General features: G+C 50.2%; 7 protein-coding genes across 7 annotated transcripts; 5 read left to right on the plus strand and 2 right to left on the minus strand.

Annotated features, from left to right (window-relative positions):
* Window positions 1-120: 120 nt before the first annotated feature.
* On the plus strand, window positions 121-1,085 carry BDZ83DRAFT_714968 (uncharacterized protein; the record flags this gene model as incomplete). The annotated part of the gene is made up of 2 exons (XM_060511694.1): window positions 121-772; window positions 844-1,085. 2 exons carry the CDS (start codon window positions 121-123, stop codon window positions 1,083-1,085), a joined length of 894 nt encoding a protein of 297 aa, XP_060371559.1.
* A 612-nt stretch (window positions 1,086-1,697) lies between these two features.
* Window positions 1,698-2,830, minus strand: BDZ83DRAFT_746445 (uncharacterized protein; the record flags this gene model as incomplete). Its single annotated transcript, XM_060513273.1, has 3 exons — window positions 1,698-2,094; window positions 2,161-2,516; window positions 2,588-2,830. 3 exons carry the CDS (start codon window positions 2,828-2,830, stop codon window positions 1,698-1,700), a joined length of 996 nt encoding a protein of 331 aa, XP_060371560.1.
* Window positions 2,831-4,503: 1,673 nt separating this feature from the next.
* On the plus strand, window positions 4,504-5,286 carry BDZ83DRAFT_787187 (uncharacterized protein; the record flags this gene model as incomplete). Its single annotated transcript, XM_060515663.1, has 2 exons — window positions 4,504-5,045; window positions 5,112-5,286. Coding segments are annotated over exons 1-2 (249 nt in total), but the record flags the coding sequence as incomplete, so codon positions are not given.
* Window positions 5,287-6,973: 1,687 nt separating this feature from the next.
* Window positions 6,974-10,374, plus strand: BDZ83DRAFT_564773 (uncharacterized protein; the record flags this gene model as incomplete). The annotated part of the gene is made up of 3 exons (XM_060503679.1): window positions 6,974-7,762; window positions 7,865-9,889; window positions 9,970-10,374. The coding sequence occupies 3 exons, from the start codon at window positions 6,974-6,976 to the stop codon at window positions 10,372-10,374; spliced, it is 3,219 nt and encodes a 1,072-aa protein (XP_060371562.1).
* A 292-nt stretch (window positions 10,375-10,666) lies between these two features.
* On the minus strand, window positions 10,667-11,289 carry BDZ83DRAFT_597733 (uncharacterized protein). The gene is made up of 3 exons (XM_060506912.1): window positions 11,005-11,289; window positions 10,831-10,948; window positions 10,667-10,768 (listed from the first exon to the last, which is right to left on the minus strand). The coding sequence occupies exons 1-2, from the start codon at window positions 11,089-11,091 to the stop codon at window positions 10,841-10,843; spliced, it is 195 nt and encodes a 64-aa protein (XP_060371563.1). The 5' UTR covers window positions 11,092-11,289; the 3' UTR covers window positions 10,667-10,768; window positions 10,831-10,840.
* A 2,677-nt stretch (window positions 11,290-13,966) lies between these two features.
* On the plus strand, window positions 13,967-14,656 carry BDZ83DRAFT_646014 (uncharacterized protein; the record flags this gene model as incomplete). Its single annotated transcript, XM_060509904.1, has 1 exon — window positions 13,967-14,656. The coding sequence occupies one exon, from the start codon at window positions 13,967-13,969 to the stop codon at window positions 14,654-14,656; it is 690 nt and encodes a 229-aa protein (XP_060371564.1).
* A 265-nt stretch (window positions 14,657-14,921) lies between these two features.
* Window positions 14,922-15,383, plus strand: BDZ83DRAFT_646015 (uncharacterized protein; the record flags this gene model as incomplete). Its single annotated transcript, XM_060509905.1, has 1 exon — window positions 14,922-15,383. The coding sequence occupies one exon, from the start codon at window positions 14,922-14,924 to the stop codon at window positions 15,381-15,383; it is 462 nt and encodes a 153-aa protein (XP_060371565.1).
* Between the last annotated feature and the right edge of the window lie 1,862 nt (window positions 15,384-17,245).

The raw sequence follows: 17,245 nt of genomic DNA on the forward strand, positions 1-17,245 counted from the left end.
AATCCATCATTATTTGGTAAATCAAGGTATCTGAAAGGTGACATCGAAATTGCGAACACAATTCTTGCGACCCTCCCATTTCCCAACCTTGACGTTGATAGAATGCATATCATTGAAGCCATGGGTTCGGCCACAGAGATTCCAGCATACACTGGAAAAATCGCCTTGATCACTGGAGCTGCTGGGAAACTCGGCCAAGCGACTGCAATCTCGTTTGCCGCCGCAGGAATTGCTCGTCTCGCCATCGTTGACCGCGTCGACGTTTCGGACACCCGCGAAAAGGTTCTCCAGGCAGCCTGGGACGTCGGTAAGCCGACGCCCGATGTGCTTGCTTTGAGCATCGATATCTGTGATGCCGCGAGCGTCGAAGCAGGCGTGCGGGAGGTGAGCTCGACGTGGGATCATGTTGACACTTTCATCAACATCGCAGCTTCTTCGCCTAAACCCGTCATCCCTCAGGGCGATGTGACTGGGTTGAGAGACGTGGATGCCTGGTGGAAGATCTGGGAGGCCAATGTCAAGGGTATCAGTCTCATGTCTCGGGCCCTACTGCCCCTCCTATCGCGCAGCTCCGAAAGGACGATCGTGAATGCGGTTCCTGTATTCTCAGTCAATCCCGCGGCGCCCACAAGCGACAGTCAATTGTCCGTGCTGGCCTCTACGCGGCTTTCTGAGAGTCTGATGCTCGACTACGCGCACGAGGGCCTCTTGGTTTACTCTGTGAACCCAGAGATCAATCTGGAGAGAAGAGTGCCAGAGGCCACCAGACAAGGTAAGTCAAGCTAGCGACACTTCATATTTTAGAAGATGAGAATATCATGGGTAAATGCTGATATCTGCCAGTCATGAATGCAAAATGCGGCGATGTCATCGTCCATTTGGCTGGCAAGCGGCGCGAATGGCTGGCAGGGAGACATGTCGGGAGCGTGGAGGACTTGCTTGAGCTGCAGGCTTGGGACGAAGACTTGGATGGCAGTTCCCTTTCAAAGATGCAGCCTTCTATTGAGATAACTCCCTCCAAGAGTGAAACTTTTGTGCCGTCTTGGACATCTAGGAGGGGAAGAGTGCCTCGTAGTAGTTACTGAGCAGTCTATCAGAACACTTAGCGTATCGTTGTCACTGATGACTTATGGCCTGTTATTGAAGCATACATGATTTAATGAACCCTGTCAGGTGAACTCAGAATGAAATGTAACCGGCCTTTCACTCAAAAATGGAAACTCAATGTTGTCTAAAGTCTCTTCTTTGGTGTTCTTATTTTTTATCCCCGACGTTATGCTGAAGGCTAGCAACCGAGAATTTTGATTGATCACGACGTGACTGTTTCCACTCTCGAAACCTGTTTTTGAGAATTGCCCCGATTTTAATATTTTTCTGAGAGACGGATGATTAGCCAGCATTCATGCCCTACCTATACAGTGTTGAGGAGTTCTTTTGGAAAACAGTCAACATCTATAGACCATCATTAACTCAAAGAGATATGGCAAATCACGCGTAGAGATATTTGTAAAGGATGAGCTTTTGTATGCACCTAGTGCTTAGAATGAAATGAAATCAAGTAGACCATCATCAGCATTCAAGGTTTTGGATTGGTTCAAAGTATTTGGCAAAAGAAGCTGGATTGAAATGAAAAGTAAATATTAATGAGGGTATCTTATATCCCCTATAGCCTAACTTCCTAAAAACCGATATCAAATCTACGAAATCTGAGAAATGCATCCGGGCTGCACCTGTTCCAGCTTGGTAACGAGCTCCTTCCATGTCGCCTTCTGCAAGCGCTGGCCCTCATCGTTGCTAACCCAGTCTGGCACCCAGAATTCCTTGATCTTGCAGCCCGAAAGGAGCTTTCCGTGACCCTCCTCTCCAACCACCAAGCCGTGCAGGATGGTGCGACTGCCCACTTCAGCTGTACGAGCCATCATGGCCCGGACCGCCTCATGCATGATCTTGGTAAATGTCCTCGCATCGCGTCCCAATCCGGTGGTGCAAAGACCAGGGGCAACCATGGTAATGACCACACCTGTGCGATCTACGGGAAACTGGGCCGCAAATTGACGAACAGTGAATTCCTCGACGAGCTTTGTGAGAGCGTATCTGATAGTTTTGCGTCAGTCCCGCCACGGGCCGCTTATACTTTCTTGGGCTTCTTCTCTGACGTACCTTGAATCCATGTTCGCGCGTTTTTGGTCGTTGAGTCCGTCAAAGACGCTCCCATTGCGGCTCTTGTCCATCTCCGCCTTGACAGTGTATCCCAACACGCTGACAATGAAGACGAGCGTTGGCTTGATACTGAACTTTCGAGCGCTCTCGCTCAGCTTGGGCATCATCAGGGCTCCAAGGAACAACGTGTTGACGACATTGACGAAGATACTGCTCTCAACCCCTTCGAAAGTCTCCCACTGGTCGATCATGATTCCGGCATTGCAGACGAAGCCGTCAATCCTGTCCAGCTCCTGTGAAATCTGCTTGACAAAGGTTTGGACGGCAGCGTAGGTTGATAGATCCAGATGCCGCACCTTTTGCCACCAGGGTTATAATGTCAGTCTGTTTTTCTCGGCCGTCAGAGTTTGGGGCAAATCGAGGATACCTGTACGACGCCCTTGCGCCCCGTCGACTTCTCAATATCTGCCTTGGCCGTTTCTCCAGCGCTGAGATTCCTCACGGCCAGAATAACTGTCGCGGCGGAGGAAGCGACGAGGTGTCGGGCAGTCTCCAGTCCCAAGCCAGAGTTGCCTCCGGTGATGACATAGGTTTTTCCCACGCAGGAGGACTCGTCCACCAGGATGGGGAGCTTCCTGTACTGCTCTGCAGTCAACCGTAGCATCACCATCTTTGCAAATATAACTCAAAAAAATTGATCAAAAGTTGTTGAAGAGTCCTTGGAAAGACGGAGAAAGTAGACTTTGGGACGAATTCAAGAAGGGTGATGTATACGAAGTCTTGGGTACGCCGGGAGACACGATACCGGCGTGTTCACGACACGGCATTCATCTTTTATATCCAAAGCAGGCAGCATCTTAAGAAGTCTTCCAGAGACGAAGGGAGTGTCAAGGCTACGGCACGGTCTCGGAACCACAATGGATCCAACGCGCGTAGCATCATTTTGTTCAGTCAGGATGTTAGTATAAGTTGGAAGTGGCCAATCAAAGGAATAGATCTAGATCTCTTCAATGTGGGGGTCTCACAGCAGCCAATCAGATATTGCTTTCTACTCGTGGACTAGCGTATGCGGACCGACCCCTCCTGCTGACCTCTACCCCGAGCCAATCAGATATTGATTGCCTCTTCGGGAAGCCAACGGAGAAACACAAAGCTCAAGTGCCTCCATCCCCGGACTTTCGTCCAATGAAGAGTGCTCAGATAAGATGATGAGATCCACCCTTCGCACTCCTCGGATACTTAGGTACCTTGAGGCTCCACTGTCAGCTTATATGTATCCGTGGACTTGCACACGAGGGCGTACTGAATCCTTCCACATCGTCGAACCCTTGAAACGATACTTTAAACTACCTTAACAAGGTAGTCTGTCTCGCGTGATTCCCGCCAGTCTCAACCGAGGGCGCTCACCTCGTCCAGGCGATTGCAGGCCCAGCCCGCCCGGTGTATCAACAGGGAGCAGGGTCCTATCGCCTTACCCGTCCGCCACCCATTGGCGGCTTAGCCCAAGGCTCCCTCCGTGCCTGCATATGCACGTTGAAGACTTTCAAGCCTTGATAGCGTGATTATCTCAATGTAAACAATGATTCATTATGCCTTACATTTTCTCTGACCTGTGGCGCAGTCTATCCTCGTACTGCGTGCGGCCCATAAGACCCATCCCCCATGCGTCCGAAGGGGTCTTTGTCTATCTGGGTTCAGACCCTTGTCCTAATATCCTTGAGAGCGCCAAGAACCAACACGTTTCTCTCATAATTTCCAATAAATAAGACTTCTTCTGTCTAGCTATCAGCTTGAACTTCGTCGCTCGTCACTCCGAGATGTCACTTGACCCCGCCAGCCATCTCGCCCGGAGGCGACGGCTGAGTAAGGGAGAGCTGGCCTGTACGTGGATCTGACATACAGCAAGCGCGGCATGGGCGTGCATACCGTGCCTCACCGGTCGGGGACCTTCGTCTGATTAATCCGTCGTTCCCCGGAGGAATTGGACCCTTGATCCGGAAACGTGTCGCGAACTTGCGGGGTGGGTTGAGGCGACGACGAAACGGAGAAAGCAACATCTACATCACCCAGGCATGCACGAAATTCGATGGCGGAATCTGTGGTCTGACAGGATCTGGATCAAATTGGGCATATTCTAAGCGGCTCTTCTGCGCTTGCTTGAGCTGCCTAATGTGACGCTGCCTTTCTGGGCTCCCGTATAGGGCTAGCCGTTTGGCGCCCGTTGCGGTATCAAATCATACGACAGAATGGCTCATCTAGAACGCTGCAGATACACCCGATTTGAGGGAGTTGAAGGATTGCATAATGTCGCACCAAACCACTGAACTAAATGCCAAAAAGACAGCCCCTTTGCCTGGGAGCCAGTGAAAGCAGTCTAGGTAGGAGTGGGCGATGGCTGACGCATACATGTAGTATTGGCATTTCGTCTCCTCTGCCCGAAAGAGGCGACCCCTGCCTATTGTCGCTACCGCTGTTGCAGAATAAACCGAGCTCCAGCCTCTGAACCGAAGTTCTGCATGCAGAACTGAGCTCATTTGATTCATTCGCTTACGAGCCAGGGCGCGGCACAGTGGGGGTTCCTCTGTAAGTAGGCTGCGCTGGGGAATGATGGAGGCGCGTTCAAGTCATTGCCCTCCTTTATCATATATTTATCTTGATACCAGCTCTCGCGCGGTAAATCACACTCCATAAGAGCGAATCAGACAGCGAGCCTTTATAGATCATTTTAAAACTTCGGGCTTCTCTCATAGACTACTTTCTGGCATCAGTTCATCTTGTCTTTCCGTCTACATAAAATACCGAGAACACCATGCCACCTACTAGAGAACGAAGATGGTGGACGAGCCAAGAAGATGACATACTCAAACGAGAGGTGCAGGGGAAAAGTGCCAACCCCATCTCCCCCCTTGTTACCTGTGCTGCCAAATCTAACAAAGATCTCCATCTTCCAGTGCGCCAAGGCGGGAGCGTCCAAAACTGGAACGACATCGCCATGTCATTACCAGGCCGTACCAACAAGGACTGCCGCAAGCGGTGGGCGAAGATTCAAGTCGACATCCGAAAAGGTGCTTGGACGCAAGAAGAAGATGAGAGGTTGCAGAAGGCCGTGCTGCAACTCGGATGCAAGTTGGTTCACCCCACGCTACTCCCATTACCGATCTTTCGGGTCATCAATGCTAACCTCCATCTCTGTCATAGATGGTCACAAGTAGGCGCCATGGTTCAAAGTAGAAATGCCGACCGTAAGTGGAAATCATCCTCGTCAATATTCCCCTCTGGGTTCCCCTCGGTGCTGAGATACGTCCTTGCTGCAGAATGCGCGAAACGTTGGCAACACGTCTTAGGACCAGACGTCAAGCACTGTTCCTGGACCCCCGAGGAGGATAGAAAGTTGCTGGACGCCATGGGTAAGTTTGGAAACAATTGGAAGCAGATCGGTCTTACCGAGCTGCCGGATCGTTCCACCCACGATCTACGCAACAGGCAAGTCGAGAAATTTGAGCCATCATCTGCATGGATCTACGGCTGACCATAGCCCACAGGAGTCTCATTCTCGGCCGCAGGAGTCGGCATGCACAAGCCAATGGCTCAAATTCATCTTTACAGTCATTACCGGAGACCAATGACGACGAGATAGCCAACAACAACCCTGACGGTAATGACGAGGAGGAGAGTTGCGACGGTGATGGCGACGATGTGTCTGATGAAGGCTCCGAGTCTGAAATGACCGATTCAAGCGGGAATCAAAAACATCAGCTCCTGATTGACATAAGTCTCCTCTCCGAAGAACCAGTGGAGGCAATAGAACTCGGGGCCGCTTCCGCGATCATGCCAAACTACCGGCACTCAGACACATTCTTGGCAGTACCCGCTCTGGAGTTGCCGGGTAGCACTTTCAACATTTTCGACCCAATCTGCATGCGCACCTCAGATCACTCATCGGTGAACTCGGCTATTCAGACTCCGGACAGCGATTGGATGTCTTGGCTCAATTCGCTTGAGACTGACACCTCATTTTCACCAGATACCCGGCCCTCGTGGTGGGATGAAGGTCCCACTGATCAAAATTACTTTCATGACTCCAGCTATGGCAGCTATGATGTCAACATGGCTGGCATTTCGGATAGTGTTCATAGCCCAAGAGCTAGAAAGCGTGTCAAAGGCGAGGCTTCTCCAAGAGCTTCTCTCGGGCCAATGGCTCGCGCCGAATACCCGTCGAGGGACAATGGACAAATGGGTCTTGTCACTTTGTCTCTGGACCAAGTAGACCCTATAATCGCCAACGAGATAATAGGAAGCGTCATGAAGCATAGTGCTGGTCTCAAGATCAACTGCACCGTCAACAATCACCCATGAGTCTCGAGTACATAGTGTTTAATACTAAGGCATGTACAGATGTTTAGAGCCCGCATACGCCATCGTAATCGTAAAAAGATGAGCTCGTGACACCTCCTCTTGAATGCCATATTGTCAACATAACAAGTTATCTTCTTGCCTCGATACTGTTGAACTCATGTGCCAAATCTTTGCACGCATGATCCTCGTCGAACATCATCCCAATTCCGGTCAACGAATTTCGGCAAGGACCCGAGTTCCGCCACTCCTGCGCCGTATTCAGTGACCCGACTTGGGCCCAAGTACATCTGATTGGTTCACTCGACTGCCCTATTGTTTGTAGTGAGGGTGACACAAAATATCGAATTGTTCTTGATGATACCGCTGGCATACCACTTCTGACTACACGCGGTGGCTGCCACAATCCAAGTTCTCTTATCAGACCATCTTCCTCTGTCAACTGGATACCTATGCACCAATGTCGTCTTTCAGAACGCCCAAGGTGAGCCTAGAGCCCGCCTCGACGTCCGACCTGCGGACGCTGCCCGAATTAGTCGACTTCCACGCCGAAAACAACCCAAAGCACTTATTCTGCCTCCAAGCCGAAGCAAATGCGGCTGGAAACGGCCACAATTTTGTGCCCCTGAGCTATGAGACGCTACAGCGCGCCATCATCCGCTGCCAGGCATGGCTTAAGGAACAGACGACTAGTCTTCACCCACCCAAGACTGAAGCCGATGGTAGCGTGAAGAAATGCGCCCCCGTTGCGGTGCTCATGGAGAGCCATGTTGGCTTGGTCCTCTGTGTGCTCGCCTGTATGGGCATGGGCGTGCCGGTTATTCTTCTGTCGGCGCGTCTGAGTGCGCCTTCCGCGCGACATCTCATCCGCGAAACGGGTGCGAAGCTTGCTCTTGTATCTCCCCGCCTAATACCTCTAGCTTCAGAGGCGGTGGGTGCTGAATACCGAGATGAAAAAGATATGCATGATGAAAGCGTGACGAAGATCCGCTCTGTATCCGGCTACAAGTCATTTCTTGCAGATGAGCCCGCAGAAGACCAGAATCGCACCCTTCGCGTGGCCGATGCGGATCATTACGTTTCGGAAGATGACCGCCAGGTTCTCATCCTACACTCTTCAGGGACCTCGGGTCTCCCAAAACCGATACCTTGCTCCCATAAATATTTTCTGAGCTACGCCACATGCCACAATTTCGAATCGACTACAGAAGCTCATGGACTGACGGTTTCTACACTACCCTTCTTTCACGTAAGTTGAAGGGAAAATAGATGCCAACTACGATTTCCCAGCTAATTACAATGGTAGGGGTTTGGCTTTGTATCTGTCTGTCTGTCTCTCAACATCGGCAAGACATTTTGCGCCCCTGCATCCTCAACCCTTCCCAACGGTGCCAGCGTCGCAGCCCTCATAGAGGACTCCCAAGCAAAGGCGCTATTGACAGTGCCGTCGATCTTGGAGGAGATTGAGGGCTTGCCAGATGGCAGAGGACATAAAATCCTTCGCAAGCTAGATTACGCGGGCTTCGGTGGTGGCAGACCCAAAACCTCGGTCGGGGAGAGGCTTGAACGTTCGGGCGTGAGACTCGTCGGCCAGTACGGCGCGACGGAGACCGGTCCAATGACACCATTTTTCGTGCCCGGCAAGGAACACGACTGGCGTCGACTACAACTGCGTGCTGATATACTCGGGCCGCTTCAAGTGAAGCTTGACCTCATCGATACATATGCAGAAGGGAGTGCGCAGGCTGAATCCGAAGCCGAACGATCTTACAGCTACAAGTTGAGCATGAAGCCGTTTGGATGGCAGGAGCGCTTCGAGCTGCAAGATATAGTCGTGGCACTCACGGAATGCGTCTCGGCTAATGACGTCGGACAGCTGGATTTCGTGATTGCAGGCCGCAAAGACGACTTGATCTGTCTTGCCACCGGAGAAAAGGTGAGGCCAACGATATTGGAATCACTGCTCAGACAGCATGAAGACGTGAGAGACGCAACTGCTTTCGGTGAAGGACAGTTCGAACTCGGTGTCATCGTAGAGCCTGCCAGACCCGTCGGACCCGGCGAGGTGGACAGGTTTAAGGCGTCGATCTGGCCAGCAATCGAGGAAGCAGGCCGTCAAATGGATTCCCATGCAAGGATTACGTCGCCGACCGCGATTCTCGTCGTCGCTCCCGAGGCGCTCCCGAGATCAGACAAGGGCACCGTTCTCCGGAGCGCAGTGTCAAGGAAGTTTGCCGATGAGATTGCGGCAGTCTACCGTGATCTTGAGGCCAGCATGGTCGCACCACCAATCGATCTATCCTCGCCTGCGTCTCATATCAGAAATCTCGTTACCCAGGACGTTCTGGGGCTAAACAACGACCATGATATGCAGGACGACAACGATTTCTTCGCACGCGGCATGGACAGCCTTCAAGCGACGAGACTCAGAAGGCTGCTGACGGCTTCACTGCGCGCAACACATGCCGCCGCTGAGCCTGGGACAGCCAACGTCCTCGCCACGGAAATGATCAAAGATGACATCGTCTACCGCAACCCTTCTGTAAATAAGCTGGTTGAGGCACTGGTTCCCAGTTCGTCCAAGACAAACGGAGTCATTACCGAAGCAAAGCTTATCGAACAGCTGGTGTACAAGTACTCCAGCAGAGGCGACCAACGAGAGCAGCGGAAAGCCGTGGTGTTGCTTACAGGCGGCACTGGCAGTCTCGGGTCTTTCTTCGTTGGGCGGCTCCTTGCGGATGATAACGTGAGCAATGTCATTTGCTTGAACAGACCTGGGAAAGGATATCCCAAAGAAGCTCAGAAACGTGCGGTGGCTCTAAGAAAAATCTCTGTCGACAACAACGCTTGGAAGAAGTTGGAAGTTCACGAGACAAACACTGCAGATCAGTGGCTTGGCTTGCCAGAGGCTGGGTACCTGCGTCTCGCGGCTAGGGTAACTCACATCGTACATATTGCGTGGCCCATGAACTTCAAAATGGGTCTGCAGTCGTTCGAGGCTTCATTCTCAAGCTTGCGAAACCTCATCCAGCTAGCGCGTCAAGCGAGCATTCACCAGACACGGAAGCCAAAGCTGTTACTGATATCCTCCATCTCTACGGTGGGGAACTATCCGTCAATCAAAGGAGAGGCACTGATTCCTGAAGTGTCCGTCGAGGATGAAAGCTGGACGCTAAATCTCGGTTATGCCAAAGCCAAGCTTGTCTGCGAGAAAATCATCGAACGCACGGCACAGGAGCATCCCGAGATCGAGGCGGCGGTGGTCAGAGTCGGCCAGATTGCCGGCTCTAGCACCGGCTACTGGAACGCTTCTGAGCACTTTGTAGCCGTTTGTGCTTCGTCTCAAAAGCTTGGGAAATTCCCCGACCTCCATGGAGTAAGTTGAGATGATAGATAAAAGGCTGTTCTGCTGGCTTAAACATCGGGGTAATTCCATCCTGCTAATAAATTTGCTAGACCTTGTCATGGCTGCCAGTCGATTTGGCTGCCAAAGCCCTCAGCGACATTCTCTTCCATCAAGAACCGCTCAGTGCAATCTACCATCTAGAGAACCCAGCCCGGCAGAGCTGGGAGGAAGTGGTCAGGCTGATGTCTGAGGAACTGCGGATAGGCAGCTCATCCATCATCCCGCTCGAGACCTGGCTCAACCTAGTGGATGCTGTGCCAGGACCAGGCAATCCTGCTGCAGGTCTCACACAGTTTCTCGGAGAGGATTTCGCCAAAATGTCGTGTGGATTTGTTGTCCTCGACACCAGCAATTCCCGCAACTTGAGTTCGACCATGGCCAAGATGACGTCGGTGGGGGAAAACTCGATTCGGGCATATGTCTCCTACTGGAAGAGTATCAAGCTGTTGGCATAGATGCCTCACGTAACAACATTCTCTGAATTCATTGTGATTTGATGCGTTGAATGACGGTAAAAGCTCCACTATATCTCGATTTCAGAATGCAGAAACAGGACTAACGCTCGACTTGGTCATCCTTTTCTGAGCACTGGATGTTTGCATATTCAGTCTAATGAAACATAGACAATTAGCACACATTTCGGTTACTATCACGCTCTGTCTCAAGTTTATGCTCAGCGACCTCGACATGCTATTTGTCGCTGTACTTTTTGAACACAATAACATCACTAAGATAGCATCGTAGGTACCCAGAGAAAGGAGAGGAAAAGCTGGCAATTCTAAGTGAACCAAATATTTAAATCAGACTTATCCTGAGGTCCTTATACATAGTTCCATACCGCAGATATGTCTAAGGTAGTCCTACGTGTCAACCGATGTCAAGCATTTGGATTCTAGTTTGGGAAACCATACCTTCCGGCTCTTAGGGCGTAAGCGTGCAACCCAAGTCCTTATTGCATGTATTCAGACACTTCTCAAAGACAGCATTGCTCCCTTTTCCAAAGAAGCAATCTTTGCGGCACAGATCGCACTATAGCATGTTAGTCAGGGCTTGCGTTGAAAGGGCCGGGCACATAGACTATGTACAGCTGTATTTTGACGAGTTTCGAGACTAGCAGGGCTGGCGAAGGCAACGCCTGCAAAGAGTGCAAAAAATATGGTAGACAATTGCATTTTGTTATGGTGTAATATTTTCGGTCTACGAAAATTTCGTAGCTTGGCAATAGTGGAGCAGGATTAAAGAGAGAGTTGCTGGCAACTTTGTATAGAGAGTAAACAGATTTACTGAGTGTTCCTTGAAGCTTGAGAGAGATGAAATGCGTTACTCATCTTGGATAGGTATCTTGCGAGAACAATCCAGAAGTATTTAACTAGATACCTACATGGAGTTGTTGGCAGGGGCTCTTTCGACGTTTGTCTAGGTCTGGGTGGCCTGACTTGATGTTGTAGACAGCTGACACAAACCTGACACGGTGCACGGTTGAGTCTTGGAAAGTGCCGGCCAAGGATCCCTCAAAATAATAGCATAACAGCAAGGAGATGTTCTAGTGATCAAGTGGCCTACTTTGTACGCTGTAGTGATGTCTTGTCCGTGAAAACCCCTTGTTTTCACACTCCGGCACCATTGTCAAGACGAACTCTCGGCCATCTTTAGTGCACCGGCACACTGGGACACTGACTAAGGTAGTTCATCCGGACAACGCGACAGTCAGCAGGGCAAGAATAAAGTTCTTGTCAAGCATTTCAATAGCTCGGTTACCAAATTTGTGAAACAAACAAGGAAAGCCTTGATATAGAAATTCGGTCTGCCTCATCCCTCATAACTTACTAGGTAGTAGGCTCAGGCCGCCGTTCTTAGTCGGAATAGCCTCGTATAGCAACACCATATTGATGTTTCATAGGCCCACTATCTCAACAATGCTCGTTTTCTTTTTCTATCGATTTTAAGACTTCTTCTTCCAACTCAGCCTCTTACAATAATAAAGTTAAATGGTTGACATGATAGTCAAGAGCCCTTACATATGAAGTACGTCCGGATTCGTGATATCAAAGGAGCACGGCTTTTTGCTCTCTTCAAAGGAGCCCATGTTTGGGCTGCAATAATAGCTCTCGAGATTCAATGATGATTCGACCGGCAACTAATTACGCAAGCGAAATTCCATAAAAGCCGTATCTGCAATCATTCTTGATTACTCTCATACCGCACGATTCGTAACTCACTTAAAACATTCGAAATCTTGGTTGTCAATACTCGGTCTCACAGTTCTCTCAGTGTGAATGCCGACTATATGAATTGAATAGTCAATAGTCCCTAGGAATAGTGCAGTGAGGCGGATTGCACGTCCACTTCAACTGACATTACTCGTACACCCACCAATTACACCGCCACAACAAGACAGAGTTTGACCTCAAACGTCAAGAAATGTTCAGTTCCGCCTGAAACCTTCCCCGGGAGCAATCAATTATCCGCCAAATATCGGAGACACCGGCAGCCCACCGGCAAACCGCTAGCACCTTTGCTATAATCCCACTCTTCTGAGCAGACATCAACTTCCAGGGAAGAAAAGTTGCATGCACATCCCAAGTATTCATACGGTCGGGATTGACATATAACATCTATCACGGAACAGGGATGGTATCAGTACTCGTCAGGCAAGCTATCACACGCTTCAACACGTGGCATCCCATATTCGCATAGTACATAGACTGCCATTTTTTGTTCGTTCTGGTTGAATAGTATCAGCTAATTTCAATACCTTTGTTTACTCATTGATGTGTGTCATCAACTCTGAAAACATTTTGCTGGGTTCTACTTACTGGTCACATCAGGTACGAAGCCCACAGCGGCATTGCTTCATTGGTCAACGCTAAACGGGGACAGAGCTTAAGAGCTTGTCACTGACTGCCCGCAACGCTGCTGGCGACAGCCTGACGTCTTGCTTCCATGTCAGCAAGAGAGGAATTTCGGGAAGTCAGAGCGGGTTGAACGATGGTGATGTTAAATGAAGAACCTCGAGGATCTTCTTCCCGAGGCTTGGCTCAAGAAGCGGAAAAGATGCATGTTTCCAAACACTGCCTTTTTCATATTGAATTGCTTGTGTAAAATGTTTCAGTCATGAATGATCGCAAATTGTATGCAGCGCTTAGTGTTCGGCGATGTTGAAATTCAAACATTAAAGCGAAATCGCAAAAATGGCCGTCAACAGTTACTCCTTAGGCAATGTATACCAAACTTTGTTTCAATGCCGGCATTACACGGTCTTGGAACACATACTTATATGCTAGCTGAAATCGGGGTTATTCTCCCTTTAATGTTATACAGATTCCAGGAAACTTCTTAGAAGCATCTCAATGAGTAATCCCATTGAATACTAGATGACATATAAATATACGTATTCTCATAGAGGGTGATACCGAATGGCCTATTAGTTTAAGCCTCTTTTTGAATGATCTCGAAATGCAGTAGGGCTACCCGAAGAAAAAGTAGAAACGAATGTACAGCCACTATCATTGTCAGCATTCAATGGGCTGAATTTGGGCCTCATCACATCATGATTTCATCAAGTACGACCCGTAGAGGGTACTTCTCGCGACAGCAGATCATAAATGACTGCAATTGTGCGAACGCTGGTTACGAGGTGTGTCAGGCTGTGTACATATAGCATGCACCCGGGAACTCATTGGAATAGCAACCTATTCAAATCTTGAGCTAGGTATTCTTCTCCGTATTTCTCATTCGCATGTCAGTCATGGCGAATTCCGAAGTCCTTCTGCTGGGCCTCATTCGTGTATGTCATCTGCCCACCACTACGGTCATCTCGAGATCAGGCTGTAGGGGTCCGCAGCTAATCTCAATAACTCTAGCTGCTCCCGCCTTGAAATTCACTTCGAGAACATAGACAGTCGGATAGTTGCGATTCGAGACCGCTGACTTGGGGTTGCACTTTCCACCTTAATGGCCTCAAGCTGGATTCTGATAGACGGTCCCTCTCATGATCGCAACATGTCGTCGATACCTCTTCGCCTGTATAGCGCAGAGTAAGATGCCATGCGTGACCGCGACGCATTATGGGATCTTGAGCATACAAGCAGTCACGATGGGCCTAGCGTCACGCCCACGAGTTTCAAGACACATCTCAATCAGCTTTCTGGAGATCTACCACTACTTGGCAAACCAACGACGAAGAAGAGAATCTACTATTTGGGTCTAGGGACGGCTGTACTGTTCTCCATCTGCCTCGCCCTAGGAATCTTGGTGGTTTCTCATGAATCCATCTCTTGGTATCTCGGTGTTGGTAATAACCAGCTCGTTGTCGTCGGACTCCTTCTCAGCATCATGAGTCTGTGCCTAGGCAGCGTCACGCCGACTCTGTTCGTTCTCTTGGAGGCCAGATTCGGCGAGTTCACTTTCTGGAACTACGACGGGCTTCGACGCATCAAGCCCACCGCCTCGAGACTCGGTATTTCTTGTGGAGTTACACTCATCCTCATGTTGGCTCTTCCCATTGCTCTCAGCGTCGCGTACAAGACCTTTACAGGCGGCGAGAGTCAGATGGAGATCGACGGCTTTGACTACATCTCTAACAAGACCCATTATGGCATGTTCCAGCCGCCCAACATACTTTTATTCAACGACGTCTCTGGGCTCTTCAGCGCAACCACGGGGTTTCGGGAAGCCACGAAGCTCAGCTCAAATAGCTCCAAGTCAGACTTTTCCAACGCTACCGGGCGCATATAGCTACAATATCTTGCTATTAAATGGAACAAACTCCGCGGCGCTTGATACTCTCCAGGCAGATTATGTGAGCGCAATACAGGAGCGTCTCACAATAGACGAATTGTGGACCATCACTGCACCGGTGGCAGGGACAGTAGCCACCTTCAATAAGATGAAAGACTCGGATCGACAGACATTCGAAAGCGACTTCGTGTCTTCCTGTCTGAACAGAAATGCCTGAGACTTCGACACCAAAGACATGTGCAACGGGTGGTAACTCACCCTCATGAACAAGAGATCTGACTCGGACCAATCGATACATATGCCTTGGAAGTTGAGAAACGAGACCAAGGTACCTCACGAAGACGTCCGAGTCAAGTGCAGAGTCGATCAAGCCGAGCAGATCATATTCTACAACCGACCAGCGCTACGAAGATCGCCCTGGCTGTATCTGGTACTTGCCATCCAGCCATTCATGACAGCCATCATCCTCGGACTGACTGGCATGCTTCACTCGGAGCCCCTGAGCAAGGAATCCGGCCTCGCCTCGATCTTGTCGGTCATCGACAGTCGGAGCCTGAGCAGCTTGGCGGAAGCATCTCTGTTAGGGGAGCTGTCGCGGCCTGTCCGGCTGACAATGTTCCCCGTTCAATCCGGCGATAAGCCAACGATCCAGTACTGTATAGGGGCGTCTTCAGGAGAACGAAAGCAAAATGGGAAGCTGTCTGGGAAAGTTTTCTATCACTGAGGCGAGGATAACAAATAGAATTAGGAAGATACATGCACATTTCAGTATCATCCCATCAACTATTTGTATTGAAGTACGTGCTTAGATATGTATATCAACACTATCTAGCATACAATGGGAGAAAGCCATCAGCGTTCCTCACTCAAGTTTATCAGAAGTAGGATGCATCACAAACAAAGCAATAATCATATCCATTGCGGAAAGGAGGGCCTCAAATCCTTCAAGTCTATGACAACCTTGATCGTAGAGCGCATGGGAAAAGGACTAGGTGCATGTATCCGGGGCACCGAGAGAAGAATCAATCAAGAATGCCACCGGGACTCATGATAGCTCATCGGAACAAATACAGACTGACAAGTCTGCTCAAAGTATCAGTAGCAAGATCGAAGGCAATGCAGTGGAAACAACCAGACATGCCGCTACAAGAGCTCTCATCCTTCTTTGATGTCTGAGCTCAACCTACAAGGTGCGCTGAGATCCTACCAGGCCAGAAAGCAAGGTTAGCCAGAACCAAGCATTTCCCTCAGTAGTCTTGGACGAAATTCCATCCTTGCCAAGCCTGAAGTTAAGCTCGCAGAAGTAAGCATCCGCAAAGACTCGGCCGTCTGACGAATCTCCCTTGGCCAAACTGGACAGGACCAAATCATCGACTCTGCAGCTTTCCGTCGGGCAACGCCACTCTACACGTTTCCGAACAGCAACTCGCCCTTCAAAAGAGAGTCTCGTTCGAGTTCCGAAACAGGCGCCCGTCGCCTGCTCGCATCCAAGCACGGCACAGCAGTAGCTGGTCGTAGGCAGTCGAATCGGAGGATTTGATCCTGAGCTTTACAACCCCTGAAGCTGAAGAAAGCGGTCAGAGGCCTGGTCGCCGTGGTCCAGCACTTTCCTATTAGTATCTCATTAGCGAGTATGATGTACCGGCGGCCAAGTGAGATGACTGAGATGCCGGCGTGGCAAGTCTGGGCCTCGTTCTCTTGGACCAACATCTGGCGTTCCACGGTACGTGGGATCGTCAACTTGGCCCTGGCAATTTCACATCAGCGTATTCGGGTTGATATCACTATGGATAAGCAGATGGTGCTTCACTACATGCTTGGAGTCCGAGGCGGCAAAATGCAGATGAGAAGGCTGCTATAAGTCTCTCAGTCCAACCAGCAGACATCAAAGTGCCATGCCGCCAGTAGTCGAATCTCGAGCCGCAGGTCTCGCGACAGATGACAGCCAATGAAGCCAATATCGCAACGAGCCGGATCAGTGGACATCCGTGGACCTTGCTGAATGATCTCCGTTGCAGTGGGATGCAGTAGACAGAGTCTAGGGGAGGAGGACCGCGTTGGGGGACCTCAACTCATTTGAACGTCCCAAGAATCGTAAAAGGGGAAGGGTGTGCAGCAAAAGATAGAGAGCAGGGTTTTGGACGACGACCTGTCGTTTGAGCGTAGTCCCGGAATCGGTTCTTTCGCGTAACGGCAGGGCGGTACTGCAACGTCGACAACAACCCCAGTTCACAGCAAGGTCCCCGCCAGGACCGGAGAATTTGGGCCGCCCTTTGGTCTGGGATCTGGACCGTCTCATTGGAAACCAAAGATTGACGGCAATGCTCCAGTCACAAGTTGAAGGATTTCACGGGACGCGTTTCGGTCTTACCCCAGGAAAGCCATAGGAACCTGAGAGGTGTTCGCCACACCAGTAGCTCCTGGACCGAAAGCTAGATTGCCATATGGGGAAGCGAGCTGATGCCGTCGCCAACTTTGGAGGGTTCGGCATGCAGGCACAGCACAGCCACGATACGTTAAGTGAAAGGAGAACGATAGGCAAGCATTTCTGACAGGTCAAAGTCTCCTCACTAATAAAGAGAGCTG

This window comes from Colletotrichum acutatum (genome assembly GCF_030867785.1).
Source record: "Colletotrichum acutatum strain CBS 112980 chromosome Unknown BDZ83scaffold_2, whole genome shotgun sequence".
Classification (NCBI taxonomy): Eukaryota; Fungi; Ascomycota; class Sordariomycetes; order Glomerellales; family Glomerellaceae; genus Colletotrichum; species Colletotrichum acutatum.